A 17,914-nucleotide genomic window follows, 5' to 3' on the forward strand; every position below is an offset into this window, starting at 1 on the left:
GCGGCGGGGAGAGGAATGAAAATTGAAAGTACGCGGCGAAGAATAAAAATGAGGGATAACGGTGCTGAACGCGACCGAGCTTGAATATGTACGTGGAGTAGATACTTTAAGCAACACGGGGAATACGTGAGCGAGAAGCCGGCGAGAGTAGCGGGCAGAAGGAGAACATCAGAAGGGAAACTCGTCTGAGAGAGCCACCAGGGACACTCGGCTATTTTACACGATGCTGTTACGCCGGTACCGCATTGTTTGCTCGCATAATAATTTACGTGCACGTGGGGAACTTGTTTGAAAAGACGTCTTGCGCTCATGCGAATAGCGCGTCCGCGTTGCCGCGTTCCCACAAAAATACGTTCCCCTCAATTAAACGGTGGAGTTCTCGCGATAAATTACGTCAATTTGCATCATCGTCCATGATTATTTTTAATTAAACGTCGCGTTTAAGTTTCGTCGAGGCGGTTGTTCTCGCCCCGTGGAAACAAGCCTGTGAAGAAGCGTCTCTGTGCACGTAAGTATCAGCGATGAATCTCGCGGTTATGAGATGATAAAAATTTAAAAAGCCCCTGACTCGGACGATAGGGGCCGATGTTAAGCCCGCTACACCAACCTCGTACCTCGAACGTAGTTTTGTTTAATAGCTCGGCCGTCTTATAAGTTGTTCGCGGCATGAGCTTGCAATGAACCAGAACTACGGCCGATAAGATAAGAACGGAAAGAGAGAATAGTGGCTGGTTAAGGAGGGAGAATAAGGAAAACGGCCGGGCATTGATAACAGTCCGAGTCTGAATTCGATTTTAAAGAAAGACTTAAAGGAGGGGAAAAGCTACTTCTCCCTCGCTACTATCTGCTACTATTTTTTTGTTGGATTGGTACTCGAGAGAATCAATATTATACTTACTGGGAGTAAAAGCGCGTCGCGAGTAGTATTTAAAATGGAAGCTAGATGAATAAAATGATTTGTTAAAAGTTGGAAAGTTATTTCAAGGTTTGTAAAGGAAACCTTCTGTTTTCCATAGCGTAAGTTCTATCTATGTAAAAATTTTGATAAAATTTTTTCTACAAATTTCAAACAACCCGAAACAAGCACTGAAAGCTTTACGAAGTTCGTATTGCGAAAGAATTAACGATACCTCGTACACTGTACTTGTATTTGCTTCAGTCGTATCGGACTTGTTACACCTGCCGCGGAATTTTTAATAGCAATTTTTAATATCTGTTTGCTTTATAGAAAGCGGTGTGTTTGTGCCCGGTTGGCGCTCGATTTCCAAATAAATTTCAGCGGGGCCGTCCTATCGATCGTCGACGAAATTTAAAAGTTTCAGAAAACAAAGAGAGAGAGAGAGAGAGAGAGGAAAAAAACAACAACAAGCCTTGTTACGATGGAACGAATAAATTGATAAAACGACGAGAGTTCTCCGTAACCGAAGTCTGGCAAAGTGCTTTCATAAAGTTGGATTTTCGAGAGTTAGAGATCTCTCGTTGGTGTCCTGACCTTGCGTGTCATTTCCAGACTTTCCGGGATCTTTGGCTTGTTCGAAGGTAATTGAAAGCGCGGGAAGAAAGATGAGGTGCAAGCGGGTCGTAAGTTTGTCGAAAGCCTTCGATAGACTTTCAACGAGCGCCACCGGGTGAAAATCGTGCGTCGCTGATCGTTGCACATCATATTAAATTTCACGGCACGTGAGCCAAATTAATTCTCCCGCCGCGTAAAGATTCAGCGATCCGTGAATAGCCGTAAAGTGAAATTACGGGGATGCAGGAGAGGGAGGAGTTTCGATTTCAAATCTCGAGATTGTTAATTTTATTTTACTTTGAAATATTCCCACTGCCAACTCGAACAAGTCCACTTCTCTTATCAGAGATTCTCTGTTCCGTCAGAAAGGAATCATGCGTAATTATAAAATCCTACAGAGACGATAGCGAAGCGTACCACCGGATACTCATAAATTGTTTAACGAAGTACTTGTACAGCTTCGTTCGAGTAAACTAGCAGCTGCACGAGTTCTTCGTTCGACTAAACCCGCGAAACTCGATGAAGATTTTGCTAATAAACTTTCTCTTTATCTATATTCTCGACGGGAAACTAAAGTTAAATCATTTTCGCCGAGATAAAATAAGAGACGTTGAATGTCTATCTAATAATCTCGCCGGCTGCCATTTACTATTTTTATTTATATACCCGCTTCCGACTTAAATTCCGCGACGAAACGAGGGGAACGCTCGAAAAAAAAAAAAAAAAATGCAACGAAGCTACACTTAGAACACCAGAAACGATTATCTCGATTATTTCGAAATTTCCGCTCCACGAAGATTACCAAAATACTTTCCCAAAATACTCGAACGTGAGCAATTTAGAAGCTCGAGCGACCAGTTTCATCAAACTGGGCAATATTTGGCCTCTAAACAATTAACGCGAATAGTATCGGTGAATTCCAAATAGTTCCGAATCGTTCGACTTTCCTCCCCGAAGAGACTGCGAGGACATGAAAGAATTCCAACTAATTTTCATGAACATCGCTTACCAGCTGTTCTCCTCCCGATCCGCGTAATACATTCCACCCGCGGGAAGCCGTAAGATTTTCACCGATGCTTCTGTTGGCAACGGTAGGCAAAAGGACGAAAAAGAGAGAGAAGAAGACGGCTGAGATGGAGACGGAGATGGAAAATGAGAGTAATACGTGTCGATACAAGCGTGTGTAGGCTCGTTTGAATAAAAGATGGTTTTGAGAATCAGCGCGCGACGACCTCGACGGGGGTAGAGCGAGCTTTCTACCAGAGCAAAAATCGGGTATCGACTGATGGTTAATTCATGGTGGCAAGATCCCGCCGGACGGGCCAAGGTAAAAAGGGATCCCCGATAGTGATAAAATACGTTCCGAGGCGTGTGCACACGCTCTGTTCTCCACGTGTGCGCGCCAATTCTGCCGCCTTCGAATTTCCTCCGCGTGCCGATACACGCGTTTTATATTTACCCCCGCCGGTTGTACATCGTGAAAATTGATCCGAGATTCACCGGGAGGCGGCGGCCGAAGCTCGTTTGGAATTTCAAAACGCAAACAAAATGGCCATTGTCCGGTTTATTAACTTCGGCTCGGCGTTCGCGGCCGAAGTTTGTGCTCTTCAAACGTGTTGTTTTTAATCAATTAATCCTTTGTCTTTGAGAACTTTGTTCTTTTGTTATGTATCATCTACCACACAATTCATTTACGAAGCATCACTTCAAGTAAAATGATGCAACGTTAGAGATAATCACTCGAATGGTATTTAACGCGAAATTTTGTTCACTATCTTTTTTCTAACGTGTGATATCGTTTAAACTTAAAATAACTGGAGAAATAATATCCTCCATCATTTTTTAAACGTTCGCAAGAAGCAATAGGAAGCCTAGTTTATGTGAATTCTTCCAATGAGTGTCAATTGACATTGTCTTGGGAAATTTCTTTTACTGAAATTCTTTTGTTCTTCTTACGTCGTCATTATACAATAGGTTTCACTAACTAAGTGTCTCTTGAGATATTATACTACTTTTTACAATTATCAGCAAATTATAAAAAGAAATCCGAGCTGTTGGCTCGATTTAAGTACGATGTCCCCTAAATAACATCGTTCCGCAAATGGTGCTACTCGGAATCAATTTTACGTTACTTCAGCTGCGAATACCGGCTTAAATCCGTCACCGATGGCATGCTGTTAATTTTTCACAAGCTTCGAGTCCGAGTATAAATGCCGGCGACATGAATTTTTGACGACCAACGTGATTAACAAACTACGGCTCGAAGCTTGATCTTTTCAACGATTCATTATTCCTGAGTTCTGACTGTCTCGAATTTCATTTGATCCAATTCATTTTCCGACAAACACCGACAGTCACCGAGTAAAGAGCGAAACTGCGCGTGGATCTCGCGAAACGAACCGACTTACCCGTTATCACGGCGACGGGAATAACGAATAAACGGAGCCCGGTTTCTTCGGAGTTACTATCGTGACAAATGGATACACGTCAATCCTGATTTTACGCAGCCCCAGATACCAAATCCTCCGCTTGTGTATCCTTCGCGCGCGTTTTAGCCGTGTGACACGTGTCGATGCAGCCGGATGCAGGCATATCGAGAGGCTGCGTCTCTATTTTTGCGGGCCGACGATACCCGAGCGCGAATAATGTGACGTGACGGTTGAGAAAGCGCCCGCGATATCGGCACATTATCATTATTGCAGGATATCGCGGAATAAGTTTCCGCTTTGCATCGACAGATGCACCCGCGCGGTGGAAGTTTCGCAGGCGAGCACCCGCCAACGCCATTAGGGAATCGAAACGCTCGAAACGCGCTCACCACTTCGAAGTATCCGCGCGACCGCCCGTATCCTCGTCGTCGTCGTTTTGTTTAGTGAGAAACGGAAAGAAAGACAGAGGAAACTAATTTCACCGTGTTTCTCTTGATTCGATGTACAGGGTGTCCCAGTTCAAGCTAGAAATGCAATTATTTCCTATTTCGAAATATTCGTCGTTGAAAAAGTGTCTCAAGTGCGTTTTTTTTTTTTTTCTGTTTCGAGAGGGCAATAATTTGGTACACTAGGCTTGTCTCTAGACAGACGCGTGTAAAATTGTAGAATCGTAAAATAGTATCGTAAAATCACAGTACCAATCAAACTTTAAATTTATATCAATATTTTGATGCTAGAAGCGTGGAGAGACGACGAATAATTTTGTGAAATTAATATTGATTTGTTAATAAGATTCGTTGCCGAGTGGAATTGAAGACGCCAATTCGTTTGAGATCTATCCAGTAATAATGACGTTTATCGGAGGAACGCTTTTCATATTTCCAAGTGTCGTTGTCATTACTTTTGATCAAACTAGATTTAGATAGTAGATTGTACAGTAGATGGTAGATTTCAGAAATTATCCGTTCGCAGTCCACTTCTTTCTTTCTTCTTTTTCTTCTCTGTTTCTCACTATCGCGACGCAAGTGTGTCACGCTTTATTTCTGCGGCTCTGATCGAACTTTCTCCCAATATCCTGCCTGTTTATTTAGAAACTTCAAAGATCGCGACGAATAGCTGTAACACGTAACAGGAAACGGCACTCACCACAAACGCCCAGAGTCTTCACTCGTGTAGTTTTTCTCTCGAGGCAGCTGGTTTTCCGTAGATGGCAATGGCTGGTGTAGGTCATGTTGTCGGTGCCGCAGACAGGTTCAGAAGTCGAAGGACAATCTGTTGGACACTGGCACAAAGGTTTCCCGTTCTCCGACACGACGCACGTCGCGCCCCAGGAACAGTATGTTTTCTCGCACGGTTCTGAAACGAGAATGCGATTGATTCGTAGGACACATGATACGTATCGCTATATTTCGTTCAATGGACAGCAAAAATAGAAAAGTACAACGACGTTTCATGCGGCGTACTCGTTACTCTGAAAAAAATCGATGGCTGAAATGTAATTTTTACGTCGAAAGTTTGGAACGAATCATAATTCGATGGATGTTGTTCAAATTCTAGCGGAATAAATAGAATTTATTCCGACTCGATAAACAGAATTTCGTTTCAGTGTAAATTTCTGAAACGTGCAATCGTTATCGTTAGAAGAAATTACGTTAAACATGACACCCTTTGAATTTCAATTCGTGAATTCGAGGCAAAGTCACATTGGCCATAATGAAAGAAATATTTATTTATCAAGTAAATTAAGTAAATTAGGTCACGTTGAAAGAAATATTTATTTATTAGGTAAATCTTGAAAGAGATCGTACCTAACTCGACGTAGAAGGTCGAGCAAGAAAAATTAAGATAAGTCAAGATTTAATAGCAAAATTCCGTTTCGAGTTTCACTTCGCGTATCAACGTGATTACTCGCAACACGAGATCGCCATCACGATTTATTTCAGTCTCGTCATTCGTGGCGATCAATCAATCCATCGTATCAATGGCCAATGTAGGGAGAAATATCACTTCGAGTTTCGCCAATGCCATTTTACTGTTGTTCCGTTATATTTACGACTATTGTATAACCAGCGTGATCATTTCAATAATCATTCGCAGTAATCCCACGAAATGAGCTATCGTTAGGAAATTGGGTACGTAAGAAAATTCAAAGAGAATTGTAGAATTAATTATGAAGAATATCGAACTCGAAACGAATAAAGTAAGTTATATAGTGAGTTAAAATGGAGTAAATTATTCGAAGAAACAAATGCATTGCTATGTATTTATTTTCGTATATACTTTGCACACTTTGATATACAAAAGATAGAATATACGTAGCTGACGAATAAAAGAAATATAATAAAGAGAAAAATGTTCCGCGCATGAAGATTTCGAATAACAACACGTCTCAACGTTGAAAAAAAAATCGCTATTACACATATTGTTAGTATCGATTTATGGCGTTAAATAATAATAATTTCTACTGTTGTTGAATGTGAAGAACAATTGTATCAAGAGATTCTACATGGAACGTGAATGATTAAACTTAACTAAACAAAATATCTGGACAGTCGTTAATATCGCAGAGGAAATTACGAATAAACATTATGTCAGCTATGATCGGTTTCTTGGAAGAATGAGAAGATCCAAACGGGAAAGCATAGAATCATAGTCACGACGATCGACTGGCGCAAATCATACTGTTATTCTTATAAACCAGTGTTGGGCCTTTTTTTAACGTTAGACACAATTAAACTTAATTAATCAAAGTATTATGAAATGTAATGGTTACTGCATCATTTGAACTTGGATCTGTTTATAATTCAACGTTCTTAATTTAACAATACGTTTTCGAAAACTCTCTTGAATGATTAAATCCGCGACTCTTCCGGCCGTGAACGTTTTCGCTCTCCGAGATGTTACGTTTAATATCGGACTAAGAAAACAAACGTTGCAGCAAACAAGCTCGATTGCCATCCCTTTGTTTCCATTTCCTCGGAGGGAAAGGGCGGGGGAGAGGGCGGAAAAGGGATTCGACTCAATGTAAAGCCGATTCGCGACGAGACGAGTTTGGCCAAGCATTAATTCGACCGGCAAGAACCCAACACCGAAATCTTGCCAATAGGAGACTCATCCTCTGCGATCCGTCATTCAGCGTTTGCGCTTCAAGCGTAAGCAGCTTTCCACGTAATCGTTCCGCATTTCTGCTGACAAAATGGCTGCACAATTTTTTCCACCCCTTGACATACCCGGTACGAAGCGACTAACCGAATATCCAGACCATCTGGAGGGAACGCGGAGACTTCTATCTCGGAAACGATCCCCTTTAACGAGATCCGCGGGAACGTTTCGCAGGCGGAAAAACAAGGAGACATTACTCGCAACAAAGCTTCGCTTTAAATCGAAGGGGAGAGAATTCAAGGTAAAAAGAACTCGCGAAACTGAATTACTGCGGCGGAAATTCGTGTTTTGAAGACACTTTGTCCGCCGCCGGGAGAGAGAACAGTCGATGAGAAAACACCAATTAAAGGGGAATCGCTCGGCGGAGGATAATTAGCCACGATCGTGTCGAAAGAAAGAAAATTCTCTCGTTCGACGATGACTACGTCAACTCTTCTCCCTTAGCAACTCTCTCTCTCTCTCTCTCGGCTATTCTTTTCCCCTTTTTGCTTTCTTTCTCTAGCTACGTCTGTTTTCCTCTGAATGGAAAAGAGAGTAGAGAAAGAGGGGGACGTAGAGAAGAGAGATTCTCCAAGAGGCGCAATCAATTTTCCGAGAAAGTTGGCTTCAGCCCGAAGGAAGACCGCTGGCTAACCTCGACGAATAATCCGAGCACCGCGGTCATTAATATGGCGGACAAGTTGATCCTCCATGAAAAAATCGCCAGACTCCGCTAACCACTCGGGTCAATCGTTCCGCCTCTCCACGACGAGCGGCTTTCTCCTTATCCCCCGTGGACTTTCCAACCGGTCGGATTCTCAATCCGAAGGGTGTGGTCGAGATGGATGACGTCCCATGTCGCGCGAACTCGAATCGAGCAGCTTGATAAAGGGCCGTTTTTTACCATTTTACGACGACTCCTTTTACTTTTCAACCGAAGATACGCGAATCGACGGCGGATGTCTGATCCTCTCGAGCGGCTGAACAACCAACCCCCTCCAGGCGCACAAAACGTCGTCCAAAGTTGTTACATTTCGACGCGATTCCCTATTTCTCTCCACCTCTGACGCAGATTCCTCTGATGCGTCGACGTTCGAGCAACGAAAACTACGGAATTGTGAAAACCGGATCCTCGAGCCGGCCAGATCAAACGAACCGCGCATTGAAAATGTTTTTCCAGCGGAGAGACTTTCCTAGCGACCTACTTTTCGAATTTTCCATGAACGAAATGCTGGAATTTTGGAGAATTTCCAAGGAAAAGTGTTTATGTATTCGTACGGAATGGGCAGAACGTGTGATTGATTGGTTGGCTCGTAGTCTCCATTCTCGATTCAAATGGTCGGTGTAACGAAGTTACGCTGGTTTTTTTTTTTTCAACTAACGCCGGAAACCTGGTTGTAATTAACGTGTTTCACTTTCGTTAGTTTCGTCGTTAAAAGAATTCGCCAGAGCGTGCGCGATTCGAATCGGATTGATTCTACGTCTCCAGTGAATCGTCTACGTTGAGTCGTACCATTGCATCATTAGCGTCCACGATGAAATAACTTCGTATCCCGATTTATTATAAAATCAAGTTAGATTGGATCAATTAGAATCAAATTGCAAAAATTTACCTATTACAATATAATTACAACACTACGATCACTTTCAACATTAATTGTATTAAAATATGAATCTCGAAAAATTAATTATATTGAAATAAGTTATATCATAAAGGTTATTTCAAATGTTACTTGTAATGATGCAGACATCTAATTCGCGAGAGATATCCAAAATAAAGCGTATATTGCGTTTATTTGTCGAAACAAGAGGAAGATTTACATATTTTCTCTCGCTCTTGCCGTGGCGTCTCGATAGTGTTCAAGTAGGCTCAAAATGTGCCCACCCGCTCGACATTCTCTTTGCAGTCGCGAGAAAGTCGTTCAAAGGATAACTAGAGTAGACTGCCATGTTTCGCCGGAATTCGTTTAAGTTTAACGACATGATGTGTACGAAATACGTATCGCCGGAGGATCTTCGTCTATCCTCTTCGGGCCGTAGCTATTCCAGGAATGGGGTTAGCTCCTTTCTTGCCATACACGCTGATGCAATCGCCGCGATACGATCCATATTTCATGTAGTTTATAACAACGGGGAGAGGGGGGATTTTACTGCGTTACGGTAAACAGCTCCACGTTAAGTAGTAACGCGCCGCTTATAGTCGGCCAGTAGTAAGAGTCAACGCTCTGAATATTCGATCCTCTCCAACGGTGTGTAGATTATTTTCAGCATTTCGTCAGTCTGCCACGTTTCTATCATCCATTTTGCCTGTGTCAAGTCTGCCACGTTTCTTTTTTTTCTTTTTTTTTTTTTTTTTTTTTTTTTTTTTTTGTAGAATTTCGAAAGAAGATACGAAAAGAACAAGGAACTTTTGTTGCAAACGTGACAAAGGTGCTTTTCGCGAAATGCTGAAATAAAGTTTACATCGATCTCTACTTGAAATCTCGGCGAGTGTCACGGACGATTTTTGCAGTCTGTCTGGAAAATTTGGAACAACAATCAAAGATCGTTCGCATGTTCGATTGCCTCGAACATTTCTCATATCAATTCTTCTACGTTACGACTCAAACACGTTAATTGTGTTTTCACAGAAAGGTGATACATAATGAGAGGTGCGTTAATAAAGGACGTTTGATTGGCATGTGTTTTTCCAGCCGGTTCGCAACGGGTGCTCGCGCTAATAACACGCGTGAAGCGATGCACGCGTAGATACGCGTGCCATTTCAGTGCGCGTAGCGACGAGCGTCAAACTGGATATTCGACGAAGTTAATCAATACCAAATAATATCAACGTACCGACCTCATAAATTTTTCGCCGGCAATCGCTTTGATGTCGCCCGAGTGACACTTCGTTTCGCAATATGAAGAGTTGACCCTCCCCCTCCCCCTCTCGCGTAGCAGAGGGGCAAGGGCCGATTCCCGCGAACCATTCGACCGTGCCGTTTACGAGCACGAGGTGTATCGGCCGATTCAAACGCAGTTTTCCGTGAAAACGCGTCGAAAATTCAATGTGCCCGATGACTTTCTACTCGAAACGTCGATCATCTGTACTAAAATGATGAATTAATGCATGAAGCGGCCAAAACGGCGCGCTCATTATCAACGCAAGTGCGAAAATCAGTGCGAGGATCAGGCAAACTCGGTCCGATTAGATTTTCAGGTTGTTCGACGATCTCTCTCGATTCTCTTAATCCTTTGACAGCGATCCCTGCTACTTATTCGTTTCCTTTCCTTCCTGATGCCAAATATTTTTAAGGCACGCTATATTATTTAGAAAAGTAACGAACGAATAGTTATAAATGTTAAAAAGTTATAAGATTAATCAGAAATTGAAATAAACAAACACTCACGAGTGTACGTACGAGAGCAGTGTTACGAAATTGAGGATAATATTAATAGAACAGTATTAATAAAAACATACGAAGCTATTTGCAGCTGTTGTGTCACGTGAAATGATAAATTCTATGTTAGTAAATCAGTAAATGTGTTCTAATTTAAAAGAAAAATTTCGAGGGCCTACGCCTTTCGTACATATTGATAAATCTACGAGGACGTGTAGTCATAGGCCTTTCGTAGTCAATGGTTAGTTAATCGATCATGTCGTTCATCGTTTCAAATTGATGAAACCTCGCATGTTCAATGAACAAGAATTATCATCGAATGCGTCGCTGTTTCGACTAGCTATTAGCAAATAGGTGTATTTGCTCGATGACTCGACGATGACATTTCGTTTCGGCAAGAAAAAGAAAAAAAAACAAATTGGTAACACTCTCGTCGAAAACGTGTTGTGGATACGAATTCGTTGGAAATCCTCGACTGGCTGGATTCACGGGGCAATTTTCACGATAGGACGCGGTAGGAAGAAGGAGAAGGTCGTGTCGTGAAAAGGTCGTTCGACAATCGACGTCCCTTAACAACGGTCATTACCCATACGGCACGGACGTCTTCTATATCGTCGTTTACGATCGTTTTAAACTGCCGCTATGTTCGTATGGGCGTCGACAGTGCATAACTGGGCACTCGTATCGCGATAAGAACGCGGTAGATAACGGTGTGTAAGGGTAGTTCCGTGGCACCCTTACAGCTGAGATTTTACCGGCCGATAACGTGCTAATTTCCCCCCTCAAGGTTGGATATATTTCGTGTACACGCCATTAACAGCGGCGTTTAATTAAATAACATTTTCGCCAGAGAAAATTAATAAGCCCGGGCGTCACGCACCGCTAATGACGTGAACAAACGTTGTTATCGAAAACAATGTTGGCTTATCAGCGCGGCAGCGATGATGATTTCGAAACGCAACCTGTTTGGACTCGAGTTGCTTCTCAGGAGTTGATTAGACCACCGATTTTCGAAATAACAAGCGTTGAGGAAAGAGCGTTTTAATGAGAGAAAGAGAAAGAGAAAGAGGGATTTACCGGTCGTGGAAATAATCTGAGAATTTTTACGCTGGAAGAAGTAATTAATTATTCGAAGAAAATTGATCGTCCAACGATACCCTTTGCAACGTAATAGCAGTTTGGAAATTCGGTTGCGTTTGTGCCGGTTTCAAATGTCGCAAATTAGATTCCGGTCCCTCGAAAGGGAATATAGTCACACGATCCGAGGCCAAATGAAATTTGGAAATTCATACGCGCAAACAGGAATTTCATGATTCGGTGTCACGTTAAACGCATCGTGGAATTTCGATTAATTTCTCACCGGTGGACGACCGGGTCTAACGTTTATTTGTGCCGGTAACGTAGTCGAGTATCGATTCTATTCGCATACTCTTGATAAAAGTGCAGCGAGATTAAATAGAACACGTTCGACAGAACGTGGTAAATAGAAACGTGTCCTGCCTCGCTCTCGTCCCACCCCCATGGAATTAAAATTTAATTAAAATCTTTCAGAAAAATTTCAATCGAGAGATATATCAAAAGATGAAAAAATGCATTCGAGCCCTTCTCGTTTCATTTCATCCATTAATATCAATCGCGTCGAATTTAATACCCTCTGAGCGTGGCTTCGATTTTTGCATAGCCACCGCCGTCAAGTTTCACGTCGTACATCGTACAAAAAAAAGAAAAAAAAGAGAAGAAAAATTTTAGAAAAGCGCATTCGACTGAGGAAAAAGATGATCGCGTGAAAAGGAGCATCCTTTCGGTTGTTCGATTCGCGGCGGTGTCGGTTTCTTACCGGGTGGCCCCGCATTTTCCCTCGGCAACCCGATCATCCGTCATGATCCATCTTGCTCGTCTATCGAATGGAGCGCGGCTGCACGTTTTCTTCGTGGCGAAGTCGTCGAACGATCCGCGTACGCGCGCGTACTATTCCCGGAAGAGTAATGGCTACCGAGGCCGGACGCGTCTGCACCGGGCATTAGCGACCGCTATCGAAATTAACGCGCGCAGAAATTCAGATAGTATTCGAAAAGTATAAACACCGATGTCAGCGCAATTGGGTATGAATTTCGGCCGGCTGAACGGCCCGTTTCGAATTCAACGTTACAACGAAATTACGAGATTAATTCGCGATAACGCTGGAATAGAAGAAAATGCACGCGGGAAACGGGGATAATTGGAAATCTAAATTTGGATAAATCGCAGCGCGGCGACTCTAATGTTGATAATCGTTAAATTACATTGACGTTAAATCGTATCGCGTTACGTTATATTAATTCGCGGTATTTTGCGTGAATTGAATTTGCGCGGATGTCAAGGTAAATCAAGGCCTTGTGAAATTGATACAGCGTGGTGCAAAAATTAGCTTTCTAATTATACTGCGGGGATCAAACTTTTGGAAAATTCCAAACTCCTCTTAACCGATTTGCGCCGCTGGATTCTATTACCGAACGTTGAAAGCCAACGAGAAAGAATTTTCAAATATTCGATTAACATTTTTGATTGTTGTGGATTCAAGAAATTAATTCGACGAGCGCGAAACGAAGCGTGAACGACAGTTTTACCGGTCATCTCGTGCGTCAGGGATTTGTCGAAACCGGCAGCCTTCAAACCGACAACCTTCAAATGTCATGGTGCCGGCTCGGTGAGCGCAAGAAGCACCGGCAGCGAGCCAGGCCGGGAAATCCAATAACAGCGGAAAGCGGCATTCCTCCACGATTCATTAACCGGGACAATTATTATCCGATGGTTGAAAGGGCAAACTCGATCCGAGCGCAGATTTCCTAGTTGCGAAAGCGAGCATAATTATTCCGCATGCCACTTGATTAGTCCGCGCGAGCTTGCCTACCGCTCAACTTACGTTCCACTTTACGTTCCCCGCGTATGAACGTCCGCTTTCGTTAGCTTCTATCCCTCTCTTTCATCCTCTCGATACGCGTCGTTATCTCAACTTTCAACCTGGCCACACCCTCCGTATGCAAACACGAATTATTCGAACAAACTCTGATAATTACCTTTTATTCTTTCTCTCGGGGGGGGGGGGAAGGAGGAGTGAAAACGATTACAAATCGGGTACGAACAGTATTGGAATATGTGAAAGGGATTTAGAAGAAATTGGTAGAAACTGATTGACAGATAGACAGAGAAAGGACTCGATCGTTAAAACTGAAATTTCAAACGTGCGCTTACTTTTGAGAACAAGTATTAAACTTGTTAACTTCGCGAATTTAATATTTAATTTTGCAACGTATTTTGAAAACAGACCAATGGCAAATTGATGAGCAGTTATTAATCGTTAAGGAAGTTGGAATTCTAAAATAACGGATAAAATTGGAAGAAGCTGATTGCTTTGCCAGATGATGGTCAGGTAATTGACAGATGAGTGTAATTAACTTATGAGTAATCGAGAAGCGGATAGACGATCAAAATACGACTACCGTCGCCTACCATTTTCGAATATTCTATGAAACGGAAATGAAATTTCGTCGGTTTGAAGTTTCGTCCGTTTGTGTTATTTTTATTTCTCGCTGCTCACCGGATGTTGTACAATTATTAACGAGAAGAAGAAACAGCTGCACACAGAAGGAAGCAATAATTCTCGTTCGTTACAATTTGCACAATGATCAAACGAAACGACGTTTCATAAAACATATCGTAGCCTGTTGTTTTAAGACAAATTAGAATGTGTCCGATATCAAGCCAATTACAGAAGGATTTATTGCAAACGACGGAGCTCTGTCGTCTGACCAAATACAGTCTACATACTACTGAAAGTACTTGGGACGCTGCAAGCGTTAATTAATCGGATCATCGAATCGAACGATGTGGTCGTTGTTATAAATGGCTAACGATCGTCGTAAGAGCAGGTCGTGAAAAGACATCGAGGTGGAAAGACATCGTTTCGTCGACGACGTTTCCGTCAAACGACCTTTCCTTTCCAACTCCTTTTCCAACGTTTAACCGTCACGAGTCGTAAAGCCGCAGTCACGTGTAGTTCCCTGGTTGCAATTAGCCATGCTGAAATATATATTAGCCATGCTTTTGTCGAACGAACGGGCGAAATCTCGACGACAGAGCCGCAATTACAAACCGATTACATTTTGTTCCGCGTGCAACATTGTTCCGGGCGTTTCTGCTCGCGGCCGACGACGGTAAATTACAAAGTCTCGCGCGGCGAAACGCGTTATTAAAAAGTCCGGCGATCGTTTCGAATCGAATTTTAAACGCGGCCGAACGAACGAACGTATCGGGGAGGTTTATCAGGCCATCGTCCTCGGAGCGTTAAAAAAAATGCCAACCCCCCGGGTAATTAGTGCTAAATATTTCAAAGTGTTCTCGCGTCCATAATTACGGTCTCTCCGTTACGGCCGATTCAACGATATTTGTTCTACCTGCGAATCTAAACTTGCTGCGTAAATTTCAATGAAATATTGGAAGCCAATCGATACGAGAGTCGAGTTCGTCTGTGCGTCGTTGGTGGAGTATTTACGGGAAAAAAGAACGAGAGATCGAGACGACTTGTCGAAAACGTGGCAAGAGATTCACGAGAACCGGGTGAATCCTCGCTCAACCGGATCGCTGAAACGCAACGAGTCGACTCTGCAATTTCCACTTGTACGTTGATCTACAATTACCCTGCAACACCCCATCAACCCTCGAACACGATACACGCCCGAAGCCTACCATTCTACTCCCCCTACAGGGACTCTGTCGGGGGAAGCTCAGCTAGCTAATTATCTCTCCGATCTGACTTCTCATCTCCGGGATCCCTATCCGCGCGTTCCTGTCCACCCTCGCCCCGTGAGAATCTTCCCTCTCGGTTTCTTTCGAATCGCCGCGTATATCCCTTTTCGTTCTCGACCTACTTTCTCTGCTATTCGTACCTGAGGGAGTTCGATCCCTTTGATCAGGGAACTAGGGCTGACGAGGCGTTCGGTGTTCTCGGGCGGGATGAGGAGCAACGCAGAATCGCTTCCTTTCATCGATAGAATCGCCCGTTCAGTGGATCATTTATTAGCATTAAATCGACCGCTCGTTCCCGTGCCGTGGCCAATTATCCGGCTCGAGTGGATCATTTGCGAGCTGTTATACCGTAAATGATTCGATTTAAATACGAGGCAGGGGGCCGTCTCGGCTAATTGCGACCGAAAGAGAGAGAGAGCGAGAGAGAGAGAGAAGCACAGGACCACGTGGATTCAGCTACGATGTTGCACGATTCACTCGTTAAACGGGACGTGAAAGGAACTCTCGTCCTCTTTTCGTACCATATATTTTTTAACATCCGCTTGCAACCGTGCACCCGAGCAAGGATGCATCAATCGATGCTCCTTTTAACGGAACTCGAATTAGAACGGGGGCGACTTGACGTCAAACGTTAGCCGCTCCGACTATTCCAGAATCTGGTCCAAATCCATGGCTATCGGATCGTCTAATTTTAAGATCGGATGCCGCTTGTTTGCGGAATGTTCTTGCCAAATATATATCGGGGCCTCGGATTCCATGTTCGGTCGTCGGAACGATCGCGTCGAGTTAATGGAAACCAATGACGAGCGGGACGTCCGAGAAAAACGAATTGCGAGAACGATTGACTATAAGCGAGATTACGAGACGATATGAGAGAGAGAGAGAGACCGATACGTGCGGAACATTCCAAAATTAGGGTGGTCGCGCCCTACTTGTTCCTTTTTTTTTTCCAGCTCGGTGTCTGGCGTTCTCGTTTCCTTTTGCACCGTCGCCGCCGCTAGTTCGCCCGAGTTACGAATCTCAACGGAGAAACAGACAGGGGTAGGTAGACGCCGTCTTACCGGGCAGACTTTCGATTAAGCAAAGCAAGGCAGAGGGATTCCCGGTAATTACAGGCAGGAAAGAAGAAACTTTTGCGCGTTCGAAGAAAATGCTCAGACAGGCTTGCCAGCCTAATGATACACCCGGTATCCGTGGCGAAGATCGGGCTGTGATCCAGTTATGACATTCCGAGGCAGGAGGAGGAATAGCGGCTGCGTTAAAGCGGTGTGGCGCGTCGACGAGAAAAGGGGGTGGTTGAGAAGGTCCGTGTATCGTAAAAACCGGCGAACGACTCGTGGCAACTTCCTCCTTCGCATTTCAGCCGGCATTAATCCTCATGGTCGTATAAAAAGATCTCTCTCCCCTCGTCTCTCGTCGCGTCCGGCTGAGACCGACCCCCAGGTTGAGAAGAAGGCTCAAGTTGAAGAGGAATGAAAAAGTCCTCGGGAGCTTGGACGGCGATCCCAAGTTTAATCATTTTTAAAAACTCCTCGGCGACGCGCCACGCTCGTGAAATTATCCTTGGCAAGAAAGGAATATCTCCTGTCCGCGAGACGCTGTTCCTCTCGTCCCTGATGACAATCCATCTCCCGCGTACCTCGACTTAATTACTCGCGATTCGCGCACGCCAACTCCTAACGCCGAGGAGAATCGATCGTTAATTGGGAACATTGCGGAAAGGAGTTCGAAAGCGGCTGCTATTATGCGATTTATAGATCGAGGCTCTGGCTCGATACCAGACTCTGTCTGCCCTGATTTACCGGCGGGGTTTTGCTGGTGGCGAACTATCGAAAGTTATTTAAACCGGACCGGATCGCCGATCGCGTCGATCGAGTGTTAACGAAGTGTTAATGCCTCAAAGAGCGCTAGAGGATTTTAGAACATTAACCGCGCGAGGCTAATGCAAACGAGTGCTCGCGATTCAGGTAAATCTGATATCGAGTTTCGCTTGAATTCGGTTTGATAAGTATCGCTGTTAATGATTATTGGGAGATAGGGGATAAAGAGATTACCGGCGCGGATCGAAGGTATCAATGTCGGGTTATCGCGCGACGATATAAACGAAGTTCACGAGCCTCTTATTAAGTACAGGTACGAGGTTAATTGAACAGAGTAGAAACGATGATTTTATCAATTTCCGCGTCAAGGTTTCGTCTGAATCAGTTTTCGAATGTCGAAACGATTGTAGAAACACGCCACATCGTCGGATGTCAAACATTTGCACCACGTAAATTGGGCTGCCCTACGCAGAGCAGTCTAAGCAAAATTCTCCGTTTCCGAGTCGCGCTACTTTCGTTTGAGTTAAAAAATTAAACTCGTCCAGGAGAAACGTGGAATTCCTCGCCGGAATTTTTCACGATCCGCTGCAACAAAATTTTTCGTTCCGCGGATGAGTCTTGGTCTGCAACCAAGTCTTTCTTGGATGTTTGCCTTCGTTACTCGAAATCTTTGCGCAAACATAATTGGAAAAGTTAAGAATTACGTTCGTGGGTAATTCTAGAAAACTCGGAGGCAGCTCGATCCAATTGTAACGCGATATATATATATACACACGTATATGTATAGTTAATTATCGCGGACGGTGCTATTTACGCTAATTACTTTAGGAGCGGAGAGCTGCAGCA

The 17,914-nt window shown here is 43.7% G+C and overlaps 1 protein-coding gene across 7 annotated transcripts in view; it reads right to left on the bottom strand.

The window, feature by feature from the left end:
- LOC122532625 (agrin-like) overlaps positions 1 to 17,914 on the bottom strand; it is a 437,045-nt gene that overhangs the window by 129,766 nt on the left and 289,365 nt on the right. For all 7 annotated transcript variants that reach the window (XM_043661541.1, XM_043661537.1, XM_043661540.1 and 4 more), the window contains one exon: positions 5,089 to 5,298. In XM_043661541.1, the coding sequence (XP_043517476.1) occupies positions 5,089 to 5,298 (210 nt within the window). The remainder of the gene's footprint in view (positions 1 to 5,088; positions 5,299 to 17,914) is intronic.

This window comes from Frieseomelitta varia, unplaced genomic scaffold (assembly GCF_011392965.1).
Source record: "Frieseomelitta varia isolate USP_RPSP 00005682 unplaced genomic scaffold, Fvar_1.2 scaffold_462, whole genome shotgun sequence".
NCBI lineage: Eukaryota > Metazoa > Arthropoda > Insecta > Hymenoptera > Apidae > Frieseomelitta > Frieseomelitta varia.